Source organism: Lissotriton helveticus, chromosome 1_1 (assembly GCF_964261635.1).
Source record: "Lissotriton helveticus chromosome 1_1, aLisHel1.1, whole genome shotgun sequence".
Classification (NCBI taxonomy): domain Eukaryota; kingdom Metazoa; phylum Chordata; class Amphibia; order Caudata; family Salamandridae; genus Lissotriton; species Lissotriton helveticus.
This window is the reverse complement of record NC_136057.1, coordinates 367268345-367290354: the sequence shown is the minus strand read 5'-3', so window position 1 is coordinate 367290354 and position 22010 is coordinate 367268345. Positions and strand designations below refer to the sequence as shown.

The window sequence follows — 22010 nt, the reverse complement described above, 5'->3', positions numbered from 1 at the left end:
GTGTTGAGGAAGGTTGTGTCATGTCTTGGACGTAATGTAGAAGAATGAGCGACCTCCAGTTTTGTTTTTGTAGATGGGGGAATGTGTGAGAGTGAGGCAGAGCGTAGATGTATGGTGGGTTGGTGAAAGGGTATAAGTCTGTTCAGGTATTTTGGTCCTGTGTTGTGTAAGGCTTTGTATGTGTACTGTCAGGTATGGCTGACAGTAAGAAACCGAGCGCTCTGATACTTTTAGATCTTTCAGCGGCGTTTGATACTGTCAGCCATACCCTGCTCCTGGACAGACTGGCTGCTTTTGGGGTTAGGGACGTGGCCTACAAGTGGCTTCAATCGTTTCTAACGGGGAGGACGCAGAGGATCCAATTGAGGGACTGTACATCTAATGTGGGTACTTTGGAGTGCGGGGTCCCGCAGGGTTCCGCACTATCCCCATTACTGTTTAATCTCTACCTGCAACCATTGATTGATTCTTTGGTTAACATGGGCGGCAAAGTATTTAACTATGCCGACGATACCCAGCTGTTACTTAGCATCGACAATACAGTTGCGGCGCAGACCCATGCTCAGAATATCCTTAGACACACGGTCGGGTGGATGACTGTAAATCTGTTGAAAATAAATCCGGATAAAACGGAGGTTTTGGTAGTTTCAACTACTAACTCACCTTGGAGTGACCTATATTGGCCACAGGAGTTAGGTCCTACCCCTAAACCATGTGCAAATGTGAAAAGCCTGGGCATCAAGCTTGACCACGAACTGTAAATGGGTAGTCAGATTTCCTCTGTTGTAGGGAGCTGTACCAACTTAATTAGACAGCTGCGCAAGCTAGTTCCCATTCTTTCTTCGTCCATGCTTCGTTCGGTCGTTGTTGCAACCATTATCTCAAGACTGGACTGTGGGAACGCCCTCTATTTAGGTCTTCTCAAAACCCTGACCAATAGATTGCAGGTCGTTATGAACGACGCGGCGCGATTAATCTTTAGGCTCCCTAGGAGGACCCATGCTTCCCCTCTATTGCACAGCCTACATTGGCTCCCTATAAAAGAGAGGGTAGAGTTTAAAAGCCTATGTACGGCTGATAAGGCAATTTATGGGCAAGTACCTGCTTGTATCAAAGATCGCTGGAGGTGTATAACCCCACGCGAACACTTAGGTCCTCCGATACTCACTTACTGGCCTGTCCCCGTTACAAGCTGGTAACCAAGGGAGAGAGATCCTTCTCAGTCCAGGTCCATCAGTTATGGAATAAGCTACCAGAAGCCCTACGTAGAGAAGGAAATCTCTTGCGTTTTAGGAAGTCGCTGAAAACATTGTTGTTTAGGAAAGTTTTGGGTGCGATGTAAAATCTTACCTTTGTAGTGGCCTGTATCACGCATTAAGTCGTTGCTGGAGTTTCCATCTGTCTGAGCGCCTAGAGACCTGCCGGTGATTTGGAGCTATATAAACTCAAGGTAACAATAACAATAACAAGGTATGTGAGAAGTTTGAATTGACTGCGCTTGTGAAGGGGAAGCCAGTGAAGCTTCCTGAGGTTCAGTGTGATGTGGATGTGGTGTGGAAGGTGGAGTATGAGTCTTGCAGGGGTGTTCTGGATGGTCTGGAGTCTGTGTAGGAGTTTTTTGAGATTTCGGCACACAGAGTGTTGCCATACGCTAGCCTGCTGGTGATGAGTGCTTGCGTGATGGTTCGTCTGGTTTTCTGAGGCAAACATTTGAAGATCTTTTGCAGCATGCATAGGATGTGGAAGCAGGAGGTTAACACTGCGTTGACTTGAGCCGTCCTGTTGATCTTGTGTCTAGGATGATCCCTAGATTTCTTGCATGGTCTGTGGTTGTTGATCCAATTTCCAACAGCAACCAGGTGGATACCCATGGGGAGGGACTGCTGCCAAAGACCAGAACTTCCATCTTGTCTGAGTTGAGTTGCAGGCAGTTGGTTTGCATCCAGTCTGCTACTGTGGTCATGCGGTTGGTTAACTCAGTCATGGTGTTGGTAGTCTTGTCCATGAGGGAGAGGGTGAGTTTGGTGTCATCAGCGTAAGAGATTACTGTGATGTCTTGTGATCAGATGAAGTTGATGAGCTGTGTCATGTGTATATTGAAAAGGTTGAGAGACAATCCCTGTGGGACTCTGCATATCAACCTCTGGGTCTAGGATGTGAAGGATGAAAGACTGACCCTTTTGATTTTTCCCATGAGGAAAGAACAGATACATTTGAGAGCAGAACCTTGTATGCCCATCTGGTGGAGTCTTCAGTGAGGTCGAGCAGTTTCTCCTCGGTCCCGGGTAATTTGAATGTCATCAGTGGCCACGATGAGTGCTTTTTCAATGCAGTGATTCTTTCTGAATCCTGACTGAGCATTGTCTAGAAAATGGTGAAGCTTGAGGTGGGATGTGAGTGGCTTGTTGATGGCATTCTCAATCACGTTAACTGGATAGGAGAGCAGGTAGATGGGTCAGAAACTGCTTAGTTGATTCGAGCTGGCTGTGAGCCTCTTGAGAATGGCATTAATTTCTGCAAGTTTCCATTGATCTGGAAAAATGGCGGATGTGTTGCAGGTGTTGATGATGTGGGTCAGGTGGTATTGATTGATGATGTTCCCAGGTTGTATATGTAGTGGAGGCATGGGTCAGTTGGGGCCCCTGAGTGAATGGTCCGCATGATTGCTGATGTGTCATTTCTGGTGAGGTTGTCCATTCAGTTAGCTAGCCATCTTGGTTGGTGATGGGTAGGTTTGCAATGAGTTCTCTGGAGTTGGGCTAGTGGGCTAGTGGGTGAAGTTGCTGTAGATGTTTGAGATTTTGCTGTGAAAGAAGTTGGATAGGATGTCACAGAATTGTTGGAAGGCAGCGATGGTGACAGTGGCTAAGGGCAAGGTGAAATCCTTAACAATCGAGAAAATGTCCTTGCAGCTATTGTACCTTCCTTCGATGAGATCCAGTACTGTTTTTTTCTTGGTGTCTCTTATTTGCTGTTTATAGTGTCTGAGTGCAGCCTTGCAGGTAGTTATATCTGTGGTGTCGTGGCTGGCTCTCCATTTCCTTTCTAGCTGTTTACAGTATTGCTTGGTGTCCCGGAGGTCATCTGCGTACCAGCCTGCCTGCTTGTATGATCTACTATGCTTGTTGGGTTTGATAGATGTTATGGAGTCCACACAACTCTTGATCCAGTTGTTGAAGTTGTTGATGTCCTTGCCAAGGCTGTCTGTGAGGCTAGGTTGATCTGTGCTAAAGGCACTGAGCCAGTCTGCTTCTGTGATTTTGCCTCAGTTGTGGATTGGAATGCTGAACCTGAGTGGGGTGTTAACTTGATGTGTGTTGATTTGGAAGTGGATGATGGAGTGGTCAGGTCATGTCAGTGTTGTGGTGGAGTTGTATTTGATGCTGTCGCTTCTAGTGAAGATGGGGTCCAGTGTGTGTCCTGTGGTATGTCAGTTCTGGGACGAGCTGGGTGTGGCTGAAGCTTTTGAGCAGCGGTGTGGAGCAGGGGTGGTTTTGGTCTTCTAGGTCAAAGTTAAGGTCACCGAGGAGAATGTAGGCTCTGGAATCGATGGTAAATGGAGCAACAAAGTTGTTGATGAACATGGTAAAGGTGGCACTTGGCCTAGGCTGTCAGAAATGAGGAAATATAAAGTGTAATATTCTCATTGGCTAAAAAGCATCAACTAAAAAGCATTGATGGTGGCTTTATTAACTTGTTGGGGTTATTTAGCTCTATCAATAGAATTGGTGGCATCCCAATCTCCTGACAACAAGAAGTAGCAGGGTCTTAATGAGCATTTCTGTTTTGGGTGAATTAAGTTTTCACTTTAAGACGGTTCTAGAGCATAGACTGATTTATTGCAACGAGGCATTTCATGGAGGCAGGAGGTCTGAGGGTGTTTGCTGTTTGCTGTTTTGAGAAGATCTGGCTATTGTCAGTATAGTTGTAGGAGGTAATCCTGGAATAGTTGATGAGATTAGGAAATGGGGGACAAGTATATACTGATTGTTGACCCTTGGTACACACCCAAATGAGAGCTCATTGGCAATGAAGGGCTTAATGTGCCATTTAGATTTTGGAGCAGTACTTAGTGGTCAACAGAGTCAGATTTGATGATAGATTAAGGTTTGAGCCAAATGATCTTAATTTAAAAGATTGGGTCTTTGCCGTAAAATAGCATAAACACGAGCCTTGTTTTTCTACCGGAGGCCTCTTCAGCATGCCTATATTCCATATCGCATCATTCTTTTTAGCTAGATATTTCACTATCTCCAAAACTTGTCAAGCCCACAAGGAATGTCATTCCTTCAGCTTGCAAATGGTTATATGGTGGGATTCCCCATTTTACAATCTCTCCACTCAGGTTAATCACCTGGCCTTACACAAGCAATTAAAATGCATAACATTTCCCATGTTCCATTGGTTAGTTGGTGGTATTTGTCTCAGTTCCATGAAATCTTCACACATATTTGAAAGCTTAACCAAACGAAATATTGTTACGGCGCAGTGTATTGACTTCCATCATATCAATGGTGCACTTGACATCATTCCAGATGAAGATTAACACTGATTCGCTGCTTCTTCCTGGTCTCAAACCTGAGCGAGAGAAGTTTGGTTCTGTTCAAGCAAAAAAAGCAGAGAAAGCAGGGTTGAGTGTTTGTAGTCAATAGATGAGAAGGAAAGAGGCAGAGAAAGTCAGGAAGCGTGTGAAATGGCCAAAACAAGATGAGGCAAAGCATGGGCAGCTGGGAAAAGGAATGATAATAACTTCTCAGTGTGAGGAAGGTCCATATCAGAGGAAAACATCAACCCAAGACTTTTAACCAGAGATATGACTTTTGTGGGTTCTACAAAAATCAAGAGAAAGAATATGTTGAGAAATCCTGACCACATTTTCAGATCGAAGAAGTTAAGTTCTGTGGTGACCCAATTTAATAAACTGTTGTACAACTGAAGATCGAGCCCTAGAATATAGACATAAAATATTGTGGAAAGAATGTTGAGACACAAAATATTGAAAAGTAAATACAGAAAGGAAATAAGAGATAATGGGCACATGCATCATTCATACATTTTGCATTTCTTAATTTGCGAAAATTACCGAATCGCAAATTAAGAATTGCAAAATGCTATGCATCATTTTTTTCGGTATTTATTTGTGAATCGGTAAAAATCGCAATTTTTACCGAATCGCAAATAAATACCGAATTCCTAACTGCTTTTTCGCAAATCCCATTGATTCCTATGGGCCGAAAGGCCCATAGGAGTCAATGGGAAGGCATTTACGAATTCGCAATTTGTTGATGCATTCCAAGGGTGCAGGGGGGGGTCCAAAGGACCCCCCCTGCACCCCTGAAATGTATTTGAAAGTGCATGTTTCAAACACACATGTCCTAAGGACATGTGTGTCTGTAACATGACAGTGTAAAAAATGCATTTTTTTGCATTTTGAAAGATTTTCGCAAATTAACACGAGGGTCAACCTCGTGTTAATTTGCACTTCCAATTTCAAAATTCGCATTTTTTTTAAATTGATGCATTGCATTTAAGGAATCGCACAAATGCGATTCCTTAAATACATTCGCATTTTTAAGAAATGCAAAAAAATGCGAATTCTGAAAAAGTGTTTGATGCATCCCAAAAACGTATTTAGGAAGCGCAAACGGCCGAATTTACCGATTCGCACCGTTTGCACTTCCTAAATAGGTTGATGCATGTGCCCCTTAGTATTCCTAACACCATATATACGTACCTTGAGAATATGTATATCACCATGCCAAGGTATTTATATGTGGAGTTGGGTATTCGAAATCTATACTTACCTATATATGAACAGTTTATATTTGATATTTTGTCCTCTATAGAGATTTATCAAAATGACTAAATTAATTATAGGAAGGTCAGAGAAAGTTGTGTGGGCCAAAGTGGAAGGAGTATTGTTTGTTTTGTCAGAAGGCACGTTGACAGAAGCCATGCTCAGTGCATTGTTGAGCAATTGTGCTCTCAGTACCGCCCTTGCTTTGCTACACTCGTGGCCACCGGGAGAGATGTTGTACGAGCTGTCTGGGGTACAGGGTGAGAACGGCAGCTGCAGTATCACTGAAAGCAGTGCTGGAGGAAAGATATCAAGTTTGGAATTCTCCTTCACTTGCCAGTTGAACACCATGATTTCCAAAGTTAGGGCATTGTGAAGTCTTATAAGATGCTCTTTACAAGATGCTGGTCTGTCCATAGGATTGTTATCTGAGGAGCCCAGTCTGAAGATGGAGTAAGGTCTTTTGTCCCAATCCAAGATGAAGCATGGTCTTTTCCTTTCTTTCCAGTTGGACCGATATGTAAGGAAGCATTTCTAAGGGTTGTATGACAAAGGCATTACCTCTGGGAGACCTATGGAGAAAGGTCCACTGTTCAACAAGATTCCTGCCTGAGTGTGAGTTGGGTTTGTACGAGGTGTCCCAATTCCACCATGCTTGTGAGTAGGCATGGGTGGTGAACTTCACTCCGTTCGCGGAGTTTTCAGCAATCCGCGGAGCTCACAGAGTTCAGAAAACTCCGCTTTGCAATGTACAGCGGAGTTTTTTCCCCGCTCGCGACAATCGCGAACGGTAAGTTTGCGATCGCGAACAGTAAGTTCACAAGCGCGAGCTGCCGCTCGGGTAGAATTTCTACCCAAGTGGCAGACCAGCACAAACTGCAGTTCGCACTGCACTCCGCCACTTGTGAAACTTATCAGAGTTTTTTGTAACTTTGCAGCGTTCTGCATAGTAAAACTCCGCGAACTACGCCCAGGGTTACCGTGAGTCGTGGTGGCATTATTAGCAACACACTTGGGAACTGGAAATGCACCATCAGGTATTGGGGTTCATCGCTACTGTGTAACAACAGCAAAAGGTAAGATGTTGATTTTGTGCCACCACATCAGGACGCTTGAGTGCCATTTTATGAAAGATCTTCAATGTATAAAAGGCAGTCTCGTATGGAGAAGATACCACCAAAGTGATGGGGCTGGCCCACCTAAAGTGGATGACAAGCCTGATACCATTTTTGTAGAATATGCACCAACCACATGATGATCCCGCTGACAGACACATCTGAAAGGTTGGGTCCCGGACCCCATGATCGGGTGGTGAAATAAAGAGAATTCTGTACAGTGACAGTGCCTTCGTGAGGGCGAGGGGATATCACCCCTCCTGTCCGCTGCAGCAGCGCTAAACTTGAAAAATAAAATGGCAATTAAATTATTTTATTGCCATTTTATTTTTCACGTTTAGCGCTCAGCAACCTCCATCCAAGATAAATGGGGGCTGGGGGGGAGGTGTCCTCCTCTTCTGCCGATTGGCAGCATAGAGGAAAGTAGGCTCAAGATGGATCCTCCAAAGTACGCATGTCAGTTTGGCCAGCTCTCTTGAGCGGGCCAAAGTGACATGCACACTTTGCAGCTCTCCACTCAGCTGTCTTAAACAGCTGGTTGGAGACCAAGCACAGGCCTAAAGGTCCTGAAGGAGCTTCCAGCCAGGACGCTCCATCCAATCCTGGCGCTGCTCTCATGCTGGTGAGAGTAGCTCCAGTAGTGGTTAGTGGAATTTCCTAGAGGCTGGAGCTCGGGGAGCCGACAGAGGAGGGACCAAGGAGGACGCGCAGCAGGCAAGGTAAGTGGCTTTATTTTTTATTTGTCACTCGCCTTTGCTGCATGCACGCACCCATCCACCCACCACTTAGTTGCCCGCCCGCCGGCCCCACCGGTGCATCTACGCGCAAGCTGCCCTTGATTCTGTAGGAGAATGTTTCAGTTGCTAAAATCTCTCTTCTAAAAAGGAAGCAACCGAATTGAGAGCCAGCTTTTTGCGTATGCCCAGAAGTGTTTGGTAACTGTGTGTGTTAGCAAGCTCTGATTCATAAAAATGCAGACGAGAAGCCAATACACTGTAGAACAAGACGGCAGAGTCAGAAACTGTTGTGCAGTCTGAAAAGTCTAGCTTCCAATCCAGGAAGGATTCCAGAGTACATTATTAATGAACACATTGTGAAGCTTCTGGGCGAAACGTGGACTAATTAGCAGAAACCAGCAGGGATTCAGACGTAATGAGCTCTGTCACAACAGCACACCGAGCTTTTCATAACATGCTTAGCAATCTGGGGGAACTGCAGGGAAAGGTGTTATATAATTGGCAAATGCATTTCATGCGGTGTTATTCGAAAGGTTATAATTCAGTTGTCATCAAAGGAGATAGAAATTAAGATGGAAGCCACAATCTGTGCCGGAGCCCGCCTCATGGCTCTGGGAAGATGGGAGCATGGGGGTTGAGACACACACCTACCGGGGCAAGGACCAGCAATCACAGGTGAAATGTCAGACCTCAGGAGATGTGCACGAGCCAGGAGGGCCTGTGGGACAGCACAGCACAGCTGCACATGGCATTTGAGATGGACCAGTACTTTTTTCGATAGGTAAATCCTACATTGCTCAGCAATTCAATTAGATTCTTCCCATGTTTAGTCCTGCCTCTATTTCTATCGCTCTCTTCCTCTCATTATCTCCTGGATTTCAAGCTCTCCTCTCAAAACCATCTCTCTCCCAGAATCCCTCTCACCTCAATCTCTCTCTTTCTCCCTCTCATCAAGGGAATGATTTAGGTCCGAGCAGGTGGGTACCATCTGTCAGGGTGGCAGAGGCCATATCTTCTGCCAAATCAAAAGATCCCTGCTGGCCCCGTGGTGATCTCTGTGTCTTCACATGGGCTGCAGCCAAAGAGGCTCTGGTGAAGACACACAAACCTTGGTGTGCACCCGCCATTTTTTTGACGGCCATGCCTCAAACCTTTTTGTTTTTAATATACCAAACTACCAAAGAGGGAGTTTGTTCCTTAAAAACAAAAATCTAATGGCCCTCCACCCTGCCAATTTTCTCCCAGGGTGTGGGGTCATTATTAATTTTTCCTGTCTGGACAGAAAAAAATGGCATCTTATTCCCTGCTCTAAATAGGTCGAGTGGTCTGATCCCCTGACCCCAGCTGTGCTTTCTCCATACATTTTCTGACAACAGAACCAACAGGGGCACCGCGCTGGAAATATGATGATCGGCCATGCTTGGCGGACCAAGCGTTTGTAGGACAGTGTACTCTGTCCCGTTTGTGAAGGAGTACCCTGCCCTCAAAACTCTAAATCAGGTCCAAAGTCTTTGCCTCTGTCTTTCCTTCCTCATACCTCAGTTTGACATCTCCCCTTCCTTCTCGCTCCTCTACCTCTACCCTTCACTATATTGCTATTTTACACCTTCTCAATGGCCTCTCTTGCTCTCAGCACCGGTCTGCACCTTGGGAGGAGCAGCTGGCACCAGCAGTTTAGGAGTGGGGTTGTGAAATGCCTATGGTTGGCAGGGGAAGCAAGGTATCAACCTGTTCCACATTACTGCTCAAGTGAGTCACTGAAAGTAGATGCACTGTAGTTATAGCACTGCCATTAATGAGTTTGTCTGCAACACCTTCAACACCTAGAACCAATGGAAGGCAGGCCAGAACATTGAACGTAATGGACTGTGTGTCTTTTTTTTAGCTCTAGCTAAGATGCTTTTAGGATTCATGAGGACACATTAATGGAATCCCACTGATCTACAATAATGTCAACAATGAACAGGAATGGGGAGTCAGTTATTTCCTTGCATGAATGTGGCATCTATAAAGGTGGCGACGCGGACCTACTACGGATGCTTTACTTACTGTTTGACCTCACCTGAAGGCGGTGAGACCTGATTCATGAACACAGTGGTAACTGCCTGCGTTGCCCCTCTCTAACCTCACCACCTATAGGGGGTGCTACAGATCCAGCATCTGGTCATCTTATCAGGAATTCACTTAATTGATGAGCCGCTGCGCTGTCCCACGAGGAGCCTGTCATTAGCACAGACTGCCACAAATCTTGTGATTTTTTTATTTTAAAAAAATGGCACTGACCAGAGCGGTACGGTGCTTACCTAAACGGCGTCCCACTGATGGCGGTAAAGAAATAATCATGGGTCAGGAACAGGACTCGTTTCTGAAAAACAGGAAAAAGTGACTAAATTAATTTCTTGGCACATGGAAGTGATCAAACATCATACAAGATCCATACTCTGAGAATATGTTGACTGCACTAAGCCGACTACTACGGAAATAATGAGGGAATTCTGTCACGTCAAGTTTAATTGATACCCTCAAATATTTTATGCTATACTTACCCAGCTTGAGAAGTAACCAATCTTATGATAATTAAAAGAATACTGAAACAATGCGATGCGGGTCAAACGGCGGCGCTGCTGCTATTAGATCTGAGCGCCGCCTTTGACACCGTATCTCATCCCATCCTTCTGCGTCGATTAGAGGAGGCTGGTGTCACTGGCATCGCTCTCCAATGGTTCCGGTCTTTCCTAGCCAATCGGACCTTTAGCGTGACCGTCCCTCCTTACCAGTCCAAACCCCATCTGCTGGATCTGGGGGTCCCCCAAGGCTCCTCGCTGAGTCCTACGTTGTTTAATCTATACGTAAGGCCGCTGGCTGAGGTTGTTCGTCAATGGGGTATGACAATGGTGTCATACGCCGATGACACCCAGCTAGCGGTCACGATCAGCGGGGATGCCGATGTGGATGCACCCAGATTCCAACATGGACTGAGGGCGGTCGCTGGCTGGATGACGTCCAACTGCCTCCAGCTGAACGCTAGTAAGACCGAGGTCATGATTTTTGGGAAGCAACCGGAACTTTGGGGAGGCAGATGGTGGCCGGGGGATCTGGGTCCTACACCTCTCCCAGTCTCCGAGCTTAAAAACCTCGGAGTCTGGTTGGACCCCACCCTTACGTTTGTATGTCATACTAAACGTACGCCGGCCTGCTGTTTTGGCATTCTACGGGGACTACGTCCGGTGCTTAAGTTTTTTGATGCCGCTACCCGGCAACTCGTGATCCAAGCGACTGTCATCTCCAGGCTGGATTACGCGAACTCTTTATTTGCTGGCTTAAACCAAGCAGAAATTGGTCGTCTGCAGCGGATTCAGAATGCCGCTGCGAGAGCGGTGGTTGGACTACCTAGATCTTGTCCGACCTCTAGCACCCTGCGATCGTTGCATTGGCTACCGGTGGCCCAGCGGATTCAGTTTAAGATCCTCTGTGTCGCCTACAAAATACTTAAGGGATCCCCAGCCATGATCTTGTCCAAACTTCTGGCCCACTACACCCCTGCACGAGCATTAAGATCTGCTGATCTGGAACTAGCGATTGTCCCTCGTGTCAAGCGCAGCAGAGCCGGCGGACGTTCTTTTCAAGTCCGCGCGGCTATGCTGTGGAATTCCCTCCCCCCGGCGATTCGCGCCCTTAGGGACTTGCTCTCATTCCGCCGAGCGGTGAAAACTTTCCTGTTCCCTTAGTCCATCCCCACTGTTGTTTTATCTTGTTGTGTTGTGCTGCTACCTTGTCGCGGCGCCAGGACGCTCCTTCGCTGGAGCAGCTGTGCGCCTAATAAAAAATGTATAACATAACATAACATAACATGTTTTTCCAGTTTAACACACATAGGTCAGACGATTTGCAAACTCAAAACACATAGTGTACAATACAATGAACCTCCCTCTTTCTGACACACCAGAAACTAAGATAAGAATAATAAAAGAAGAAGAGACAAGAATTAGTCTTTATTTCATTGAGCACAGGTCATTGGGGGTTACTTACTGCAGTAATAATTGGAGAGAAGGTGGGACAATATTTAATTACATTGTAATAATTATAGTTCAACATTTTTTTCTATCATGGCCGATTTCGAATATGAATTATTCATGAGACAATGGAGCTGGCAGATAATGTTAAACGTTCAGAGGTCTTTTGTTGTACCGGTCCCAAGTTTCGCTGACAAGTGGTATCATGTCAGGTGAGACGCCTTCAGCTGGTCCTGCCTTTACAACACTTTGCAAGTTGGGATTTTCAATGTTGAAACAAAACTACATGTCCTAGAATGCATAATGCATTGTTGCATTTTAATAAAAAGGTAGGATTTGCTGAAAGTGTCACACATGCTGTCAGGTGTCTTCGAAGCTATGTCTATGTAGCCTCCAGGAACCAGAAACTCTGATCCATCCAAAAATACCAAGAAACTATTTCTTTCACAGAAGAAGGACACAGGAGGCCGCGTGTTTGCTTCTTTCCTATAGATAGAATGGACGTCTGTTCCTTATGCAGACTAGCACAACACATTCCCAAACTGATCAGGGGAGTTGGAATGGGGCCCCGAGCACTATCTTTGTGAAGAGACAGTTTGTTTTGCAAACTGCAGCTACATACAAACAGTACTTGAGCTCCTGAGTACCGACTTTCTGCAGGCTGAATGAAGGGTGTAATAATCTTGAACGCTGTGACATCACAAGTTGCTTGAAATAAGGATTTACACATAAACACTTATTTCAAGCGACTGAGTGCATCATTTTGCACAGAAGTACAAAGCAGAGGCCCTCGTGAGTAGTATACCCAGAGCCCGCCAAAGCATGCCAAGCATACTACAGCTAGTGGCACATAACATTATCCAGATTAATGACAACAGCAGCCAAATAACCCACTACAAGATGGCCGCACTGTTTTCAGCAAAATGTAACTGACCTGTCGCAAATGACTGCTCACAGGATCAGCTATATATTTAATTAAATGAGAATGGGAGGTAACGATAAAGTTGGCAATAGGAAGATGGTGATATTAGCAAGTCGTAACAAGTCACTTTACAGCTTCTTGCAATTGTTCTGGGCTCTGTTAATGGACTTAGGGCCAGATGTAGGTAATTCCTATTTACCGACTCTTAAATACCGAATCATACCGATTCGGTATTTAAGAGTAGGTAAATAGGAAGGAGGCATATGTAGGCAAATCTCATTTTTAATTTACCGATTCTGTAACAGTCGGTAATTACCGATTCTGTAAATACCGAATCGGTATTTCACATTGATTCTTATGGGCCTTGAAGCCCATAGGAATCAATGTGAAATACCGATTCGGTATTTACAGAATCGGTAAATACCAAATCCTGCAAGGGTGCAGGGGGTGTCACTTTGGCACCCTCTAGCACCCCAAGTACAGGCTTGTGTGACATGTGGCACACATACATGCCCTAAGGGCATGTCTGTGTGTCACATTGCACAGGTGTGCATGCACAGATGTGCATGCACACCTCAATTCGGTAATAGGATTGGGTGGTAAAATACCGACTCTTAAGGGCCTGTGGCACTCTTAGGAGTGTGAGCTACATATGGATTTACAGAATCGGTATGTTTACCGATTCGGTAAAATACCGAAGTGGTAAATTTACCGATTCTGTAAATAACTACCAACCTACATCTCAAAAGCCAAATACCGGTCGGTAACGGCCGAAATCGGCCGTTACCGACTGGTATTTGGCTACCTACATCTCGCCCTAAGACACTATTTTCTCCTTAAACCTCCCATACAAGTAACCATACATGCCAACATTTTAAGACAGGGAGGTGGGAGATTTAAAATAAACAAATCAGGAGAATGAAAATTCCCCATTGACTTCTATGGTAGAAAATGCAATTTCAGGCGGGAGACAGCTAAATTAAAGCCATTTTTGGCTTGAAAAATCGATAGTCTCCCACCTGAATCGGGTCTATAGGCATGTATGTAAATAACACAGGGAGATTACTTCAGGAAGCGGGTGACGGACGAGGGTCAAGTAGCTTACCAATTTCGCATGGCAAGAATACATTCACCCTCTGAGAATCCACACTGATAGCGACTAATAGTCATTACTATCCACCAGTGATCAAAGGAACATGTTAACAGCAGCGCGGTTCCACCACAATCTCAGAGACAGCAGAGGGGTAACACAGGACCGGCGAAGTCAAATAGTCAGATCACAGGACATCCTGAAGGCGTGATGTGTCTTAGACTCTCCCTTTGTAGCCTGTTGATCACAGGACAAAAAGCGTATTGATCTAGAAGGTTGGATAAACCTGGGCCTTGAAAGTCCATGATCTCAGGTCTGTTCACTGGCATATGCACGTGAACATAAAGGTGCATGTCCTGAATTAAAAAGTAATCTCTGGCGACTCTTAGATTCAAGTACTAACATCTGTCAAGAAAGCAAGTGCACAGAGCAGGCTTGCACCTGAAGAGAATGTTGAGATGGATCAACGGGCACATGCATCAAAGGAAATTGCATTTGCAAACGGTGCGAATCGCAAAATTCGGCCGTTTGCAAATGCAATTTCCATTTTTGGGATGCATTATGCATTTTGTTGTTCTCACAATTTAGGAAATCGCAAAATTGCGATTTCTTAAATTGCAATTGCATTTAAGGAATCTCAAATTGAGATTCCTTAAATGCAATGCATCAAACTTTTAAAATTTGCGAATTCGCAAATAAGGGGTGCAAATTACCATTAAGTTGACCTTCGTGGTAATTTGCGAAAACTGAAAAATGCACAAAAGTGCATTTTTCAAAGTGCCATTTTACACACACACATGCCCTTGGGGCATGTGTGTGTGAAAAATGTACTTAATGGCAAATTTCAGGGGTGCAACAGGGTGTCCTTTGGACCCCCGTGCACCCTTGAAATTGCATTCTCATTTTGCGATTCCTTAATTGTGATTCCCAAAATGAGAATGTCTTCCCATTCATTCCTATGGGCCTCTAGGCCCATAGGAATGAATGGAAGGGATTCCTTAATTGCGATTCTTTAATTGAGAATCGCAATTAAGGAATTTTAAGAAATCACAATTTATTTAGCGATTTCTTGATGCATTGCAGTTTGCGATTCCTTAGTTGCGATTCCTTATTTTTCGCAATTAAGGAATCGCAAAATGCAATATTGATGCATGAGGCTGCAAGTCTTTTCATCAAACCATCATTTCAATGCATTGCATTTTTACTACTAGGCACCACAGGGCTCCATGCTCGAGAGGAACACATCAACTTCCTGTCAGTGCATCATACTGGCAACTAGGTGTTAGTGATGCAGCACAGTTTGGCTAGTTTCTCAATCTGGGGGTCCTGGCGACTGTCCAACCCCATCTTCTTCGCCTGTTTTGTAAAATCCTAATCACTTGATGACATTTCATGTCACACTGTGTTTTATTCTGCCTCAAACAATACAGTCTCTCTACTGACATAATGTGCACTTACCCCTTTATCCACAGGGGCCATCACTTCCATGGAGAGGTAGCCGGTTTCACCATTGATCATCGCTGTTCTCAGCTGCACGACAACAAAACAGCATTAGTGACAGTACAAGAAAATCGAAAGACACAATTCTCTCGATTGAATGGTGTATGCTCCAAGCTGCATGCAGCATTCTCTGAGTCATGATCTGACTGGTGTTTCTCAAAATAATCAAAAAATCATCTTTCAGATACAAAAGTGTTTTATGAATGAATGGTCCTGGGAGTACAGCCATTAGCCTGCCTGCTCTTGATGCACAGAACTCAAATTTCATGCCAAGACCACTTGTTATTGGCAGGTTTCCTTAGGATAGATATTCCTGACCCACCCACGCCATATACTCCCCAAAGTTGATCTGTTGATGAAGTAGTGAAATGAAACTCATATACCAAGATGTCATTTTAAGGGATTAGGAAGTTGCAGTTGGGTGGTATTGTGTTGCGAAAGATGTCAATATATACATTTATAACAAGAGATGACTATAAAGTTAAATTTGTACCATCAAAAGAGCTCACATTTGAGGTACTTACTATCTCGTCTTGATCCATCCACTCTACTTCCGAAAGATCGACGCTGTTGTAGTTTGGCTTGGGTTTCAGCTTCTTGCCCTCTTTGTACTTGATGTTAGCAAGACATAGACAGGATGGAAGGATTAGACGGCAGTCAGTCATATGTAGAATAACACGCGTCCCCTCGAATAAACCAGCCCTTCTAACATACTGCACTTCATATAGCATGATACTTCAAACGTTAAATGTGTGGATACTCGTAGCCCCAAAGTAAATGTAAATACTCAGAAAGCACTGGAAAAACTGGAAAGCAATTAGGAGGTTCTCACAGAGCTGCTGAACTGCCCAAAAGTACATTGATTACAGGTTGTACTGAGAGACCACAAAATATGGGCGAGGTGGGGGTGGACTTTTCAAACGTCTTTGTGAGGTCCTGGATCTTTTTAGCCGCATTGTCTGATGTAATGGGCTATGCAGGTCATTAAAGGTCCAGTCCAGCGTTAAAGGCCAGAGCCAAAGGCCAGGGCCTTTAACAAGGGAGCAGGCCTTTAGTGGCCAGTCGAGCCCACTACGGAGGGCTCTAAGGCTATGAGAACATTCCTACCCTAGAGGGCAGAATGTTCTAATTTGTAAAAACAAAGGCATCTCTGAGCCCAAGGGGGCTTAAATCACCTCGGACTCCGAGAGGCCTTTGTTCACAGAAACAGCTGTGAAATGAAAAAAATATTGGAATGTTGCTCTCAGGGCTTCTACAAGCCATTAGAAGCCCAGAGTACTCTTATTGTCTTCAATGGAGCTCCCAACATTCCAATGTTCTATGCAGGGATGGTCCACGGTCTGAGTTAAGTGTAAATCAGCATATTATATTTGTATGCTAGATTATTTTATATGAAAATATTTTAGTCAAAATATCAACTTCCACAATACTGTCAAGGTAAGTATATACAGGTAAGTCCAGATGTAATGTCCTTTACTCCACAATGAACACAATAGTGAAGAGAAAACTCAGTGGTAAAGGCATGTGATGCGTAGAAAGAGAATAAAAAATATAAAGTGACGAGAGGCAATGGGAGAGTGTTGTACCACAGGGTGAGCAAGGATAACTTAACAGGAAGATTGGACAGATGGGGGCTTCTGGAGAAAGGCAAGAGATGGTGAAGGAAAACACCGAGGAGAGACGGGAGACATAACAAGAGAGAACACTGCACATGTGATATAGGTAGGATACATGACACACCCAGGAAAGAGATGAGATGTACGAGAGTGATGAAACAAAAGCCCTGGTTCTCGCCCGATCTTTGGACAGAAAAACGGCTGTGTAAAAATCTGGAGACGTGCTGGCACTGAGTCCATGGTGGGAACAATAAAGAGAGATATTAGATCACTCTGACCCACTATCATAAAAACATAAGAGTTGCATGAAAAGCCCATATCACACAACAGCTCAACCAGGCAGGGAATGCCCACAAAGTCCTATTTCAGATTCTCAAATCCTTCACCAATTCCTTGCGACAATAAGGAAGCTCCCTCTCAAGTACTCTGGGATAAAATAGCAATGCATTTTACACAGAAAATTCAGCTGATTTATGATCAAATCACCTCAGCTGGGAGTCCTCAGCAGGGTATACAGCCTTTACAACGAAACTTTTACAACGAACTACCATTACAACGCAACTTTTACAACGCAAACCATTACAACTCATAGCGCTGGGGGCGCTCTAGGATAGGGAATAGGTTTAATGTACTATCCAACACCTTCCCTACTATCCACGCGGACTGGAATTGGAATAGTAAATTAAACTATTCACTATCCAGCGCCCAAAAGCATTATGCGTTGTAATGGTATGCGTTGTAAAACTTACGATGTAAAGGTAGGCGTTGTAAAAGTATGCGTTGTAACGTCATACATCCCTCAGCAGGTTCTTACATCTTATAGTCCACCTACACTCACTAAGGCGCAGCTATTGGAAAATGTTCCCCCTCTTGCCTATGACGACGTGGAATCATTGCTACTTACAGTAAAATCAGGTTCTCCCCTAGACATCATTCCAGCTAAAATTTCTTCCTCACTTTCCAAACAACTTTCTGCAACTATCTGCTCGCTTCTCAATAAGAGAGGGAAATCTTCACATTGAATGGAAGGCTGCACAGGTCATTCCGATTCGCAAGAAAACGAAGGCCCCTATGGATGACTTGTCCAACTTCAGGCCTATTTATCTACTACCCCTCCTGAGCAAGTTACTGGAAAAGCACTTTAATAAACACTTGTCTGACCATGTCAAATACACTGGAAGCCTTGATGCTTCTCATTCTGGATTCAGGCCCTGAGTCAGCCCTGATTGCTGTCACGGACAACATTAGGCCTTCCCTGGACAGCGGAGAATCAATATTACTCGTGCTGCTTGACCTCTCGGCTGCATTCGATACGGTCTCCCACCAGATGTTGCTCAGGAGACTGAAGGAAATTGGACTCCAAGGATTCTTGCTTCAGTGGAGGGCGAGCTTCCTCTCCCTCCGCTCCCAGACCATCAATCTAGGTCCCTTTTGTTCAACGCCCATGGATCTGACCAAGGGAATGCCTCAGGGCTCTTGTCTGAGCCCTACCTTGTTTAACATACACGTCGCTCCCCTGGAAGACCTACTTAGGACATTAGGTTTCACACCGATTTCATTAGGATGATACTCAGGTTTTGTTTTCGTTTAATAAATCCACTCTTATGGCCCAGTCCACCTTCTCCGAAGGTATGATAGCCATATCTAACAGGATGAGGAGCGATTTCCTCCAGCTTAATGCAGGGAAGACTCAGATCATGCTCTTCGGAGATGCACCATTGCTGTGGTCACCTGATTGGTGGCCGGTGGATCTAGGTGACTCCCCTGTACCTAAGACTGTTGTCAAGAATCTTGGCATACCCCTAGACCAGGAACTGACCATGAAAGAACATGCAGCCTACACTGCTGGCTCCTGTTTCCATGTGCTTGGACTGATACAGAAAGTCTTTCCTTTTCTTGCCCTCATCTACACAGAAAACTTTCATTTAGGCATTGGTACTAAGCTGCCTAGACTACTGCAACACCCTCCTGGTCTCAGCCAATGAGTGCTCGCTGAGCAGACTACAGGTAGCCCAAAACACCGCGGCACGCCTTGCTCGAATGCCTCACCCAGAACAGCCTCCCTTCCCCTTCTTTAACAGCTTCACTGGCTCCCGGTACGCAAGCAAATTAAGTTTAAAATCTGTTGCATTGTCCACAGGGCCATGTATGGCAAGGGCCCCATTTATCTGGCAAGGAAATTCAACCACTATATTTCTACAATGTCTCTTCATTCAGGAACTAAGGGCCAGATGTAGGTAGGGAAAATTTACCGATTCTTATTTACCGAATTTTACCGATTCGGTAAATAAGAATCGGTAAATAAGAAGGGGGGAGATGTAGGAACATCCAGATGTTCCTTTTACCGAATCGGTAAAAATCAGTATTTACCGATTCGGTAAATACCGACCGGTAATGCCCATTCATTCCTATGGGCTTTGAAGCCCATAGGAATGAATGGGCATTACCGGTCGGTATTTACCGAATCGGTAAATACCGATTTTGACAAGGGTGCAGGGGGTGTCACTTTGACACCCTCTAGCACCCCCAAAAAAGGTTCGGGGGCCATGTGGCAGGCATACCTGCCCTAAGGGCAGGTCTGCCTGTCATATGGCACAGGTGTGCATGCACATATGTGCATGCACACCTGAATCGGTATTTTACCATGAAATTGAATTTGATGGTAAAATACCGAATTTGTAGGGCTTGTGGGACTCAGAAGAGTCCCACCTACATCTCAATTTTACCGATTCTGTAAAAATACCGGTCGGTAAATTTACCGACCGGTATATTTACTGATTCGGTAAAATTACCGAATTGGCCTGTTTCCTTCCCCCTACATGTCAAAAGCCAAATACCGGTCGGTAACGGCCGAAATCGGCCGTTACCGACCGGTATTTGGCTACCTACATCTGGCCCTTAATCTTTTCTCCTTGTTCCTCGATTTAAAAAATCAAGGATGGGTGGGAAAGCTTTTTCTCACCGCGCCCCCATCTATTGGAACCAGCTCCCCACCAACCTGAGACAATGCCCTGACTACCTTTAATTTAGAAGGCTCCGAAAAATTGTCTTATTTTAACTTTTTTTTTTTTTTTGGGAGTTCAAAACTGCTTTATTGTGTAAGTAGATTCATAATACACAGCTTTTTGTGCCAACAACCCGGAGGCCGGCAGCATAATAAGGTAACCATTACACAGCCTCATGGCCGGCATCCCTGAGGCCCGGCGGCACAGCACATTTGTGAGTAAGGATGTTAACACAACCGGTGTTGTGGGGCAATGAAGGATAGACAGCAGCAGAACAGTGTTTTTTAAATGTGTTGTTCATATCCGTAACAGTTAACAGAAACCCCCAACAGTACAGAAACTAAGAGGCAGTTCACGTCCGGCCGGAAAGAGAATAGGTAATGTGCCGGTGTGGCAACCCGGGCAGGCAAAGACGGGTATAGCATAACAGCTGCAGCACATCAGTTCCACCGACTAACTATCACCCCCATAAATAACGATGCGTGTGGTGTCACGGAATGTTAAGCAATAGAGAGAGTGTCAGTATGTGTCAGGTGTGGCGTAAGGAGTCCCTGAAGGACAGAGGGGAGTGACAGACATACAGAAGGAGGGAAGTCCATGACGCCGGGGAATGCATGGGGCCCGAGAGCGCAAGCCCAAGCGCCATGGCCAGAGGATGAAAGGTCCTGGCGAGGACCTTCCATAAGGGGATGTGGGCGCATAGGTGGGATCAATGGTCGGGGGCCAAAGGTCAAGCCAAAAGTTTAAGCTGTAACAGGGTGGTCCCCTGGCGGTTCTGCGTCATCGGAGCGTGCGAGCAGATAACTCACCAGTGGATCCCAGATATCGCTGGGCCGACTAGAGATGGGCAGTAACTCAGCGAATGTAGTATGTTGATCTTGACAGTAGGCCAGGTCCGCCAGCCAGTCCTTGAATTTGGGCACCCTGCCTCGACCCCAGCGGCATGCCACACGTCTCTTGGCCAAAAGCAGTGCGATATCGACAAATTTCCTGCAAGGTCTAGGGATCTGCAAAGTATACCCGAGAAGTGTCACCACTGGATCCATGGGCACTGCATCCCCCGTCATCTCCGCGAGGGCACCCGTCACCTGTCGCCAGTAGCACGCCACCTGGGGGCACCCCCATGCCAAATGTAGAAAGTCTGCGTGTTCGGCGCGGCAACGCTCGCAACGATCATCATCTGCCAGGCCAAATCTGCGTTTCCTCGCCGGTGTGTAATACACCCGCTGTAGGAATTTATAATGTATGATTTTCAATCTGCTACTGGCAGAGATGCGGGAGGTGAGCGCACAGCAATAGTGCCATTGCTCGTCGGTGAGGTCAGTGGCCAATTCAGCAGTCCAGCGCGCCCGAGCACCAGAATCCGGCGTCGGGGCTGCATCCCTGAGCCGGCGGTAAAGGCCGGAGACCAGATGGGCCCCGTCCTGTGAGCACAACAGGAAATGAAGCGGAGGTAGAACCTTAGGTACGTAGGGAAAGTCGGGAAGGATGTCTCTCATTCCCGCTCGTAAGCGTAGGTAATAGAAAAGCTCAAGAGGGGTGTGAGTATGCGTCGCAAAAAATAGTTCCACCGATTTGTATTGACCGTCAGAAAACAGGTCGCCCCAGGAGGTGATATGAATCCTTGCACACAGATTGCGGAATCCTCGTTCCCACAATAAGGTGAGATTAGGATGATAAGTGAGTGGCAATTTAGGCGAGTAGGGTAGGGGACATGACAAGCTCTTGGCGACACGGCGCCATGCGTCCAATGTGCATGAGACCGAAGTATTCGGCGTGAGTATGGACGATTCAGGGCAGTGGAGCAGCCCGTTGAGCGGGAGAGGGTGCACTATCCAGTCCTCCACCGCAATATGAGGCATGAAAGGCGTAGGAGCCATCCAGTGGTAAGCAAAGTGTGCCTGCGCGCACTGATAATATGCCTCAAAATCAGGGACATCGAAACCTCCCTTATCGTAAGGGAGAGTAAGCGTGGACCATTTGAGCCGGGGGCTCCTGCCGCCCCAGAATGGCCTGCGCAACTCCGTCTTCAGGGTTTTAAAGAAGAAAGCACCGGGGAAATAGGGAATGTTGAGGAAGAGATAAAGAAAACGGGGGAGGATTATCATTTTAATGAGGGACGCCCTTCCAGCCATGACAGCGGCAAGGTGATCCAGCGATCCACAGATGCGGTCAACTTGGTTATCGCCACCCCGTAATTGGACCGCAATGTCTC

At 45.6% G+C, this 22010-nt stretch overlaps 1 protein-coding gene across 1 annotated transcript in view; it reads right to left on the bottom strand.

Moving 5' to 3' along the window:
• Positions 1-22010, bottom strand: part of CACNA2D4 (calcium voltage-gated channel auxiliary subunit alpha2delta 4) — a 924019-nt gene that overhangs the window by 478452 nt on the left and 423557 nt on the right. Inside the window, exons 17-19 of the mRNA XM_078673672.1 lie at positions 15699-15785; positions 15133-15204; positions 9953-10014 (exon numbers count right to left, since the gene is read on the bottom strand). Coding sequence (XP_078529798.1) covers positions 9953-10014; positions 15133-15204; positions 15699-15785 — 221 coding nt within the window. The remainder of the gene's footprint in view (positions 1-9952; positions 10015-15132; positions 15205-15698; positions 15786-22010) is intronic.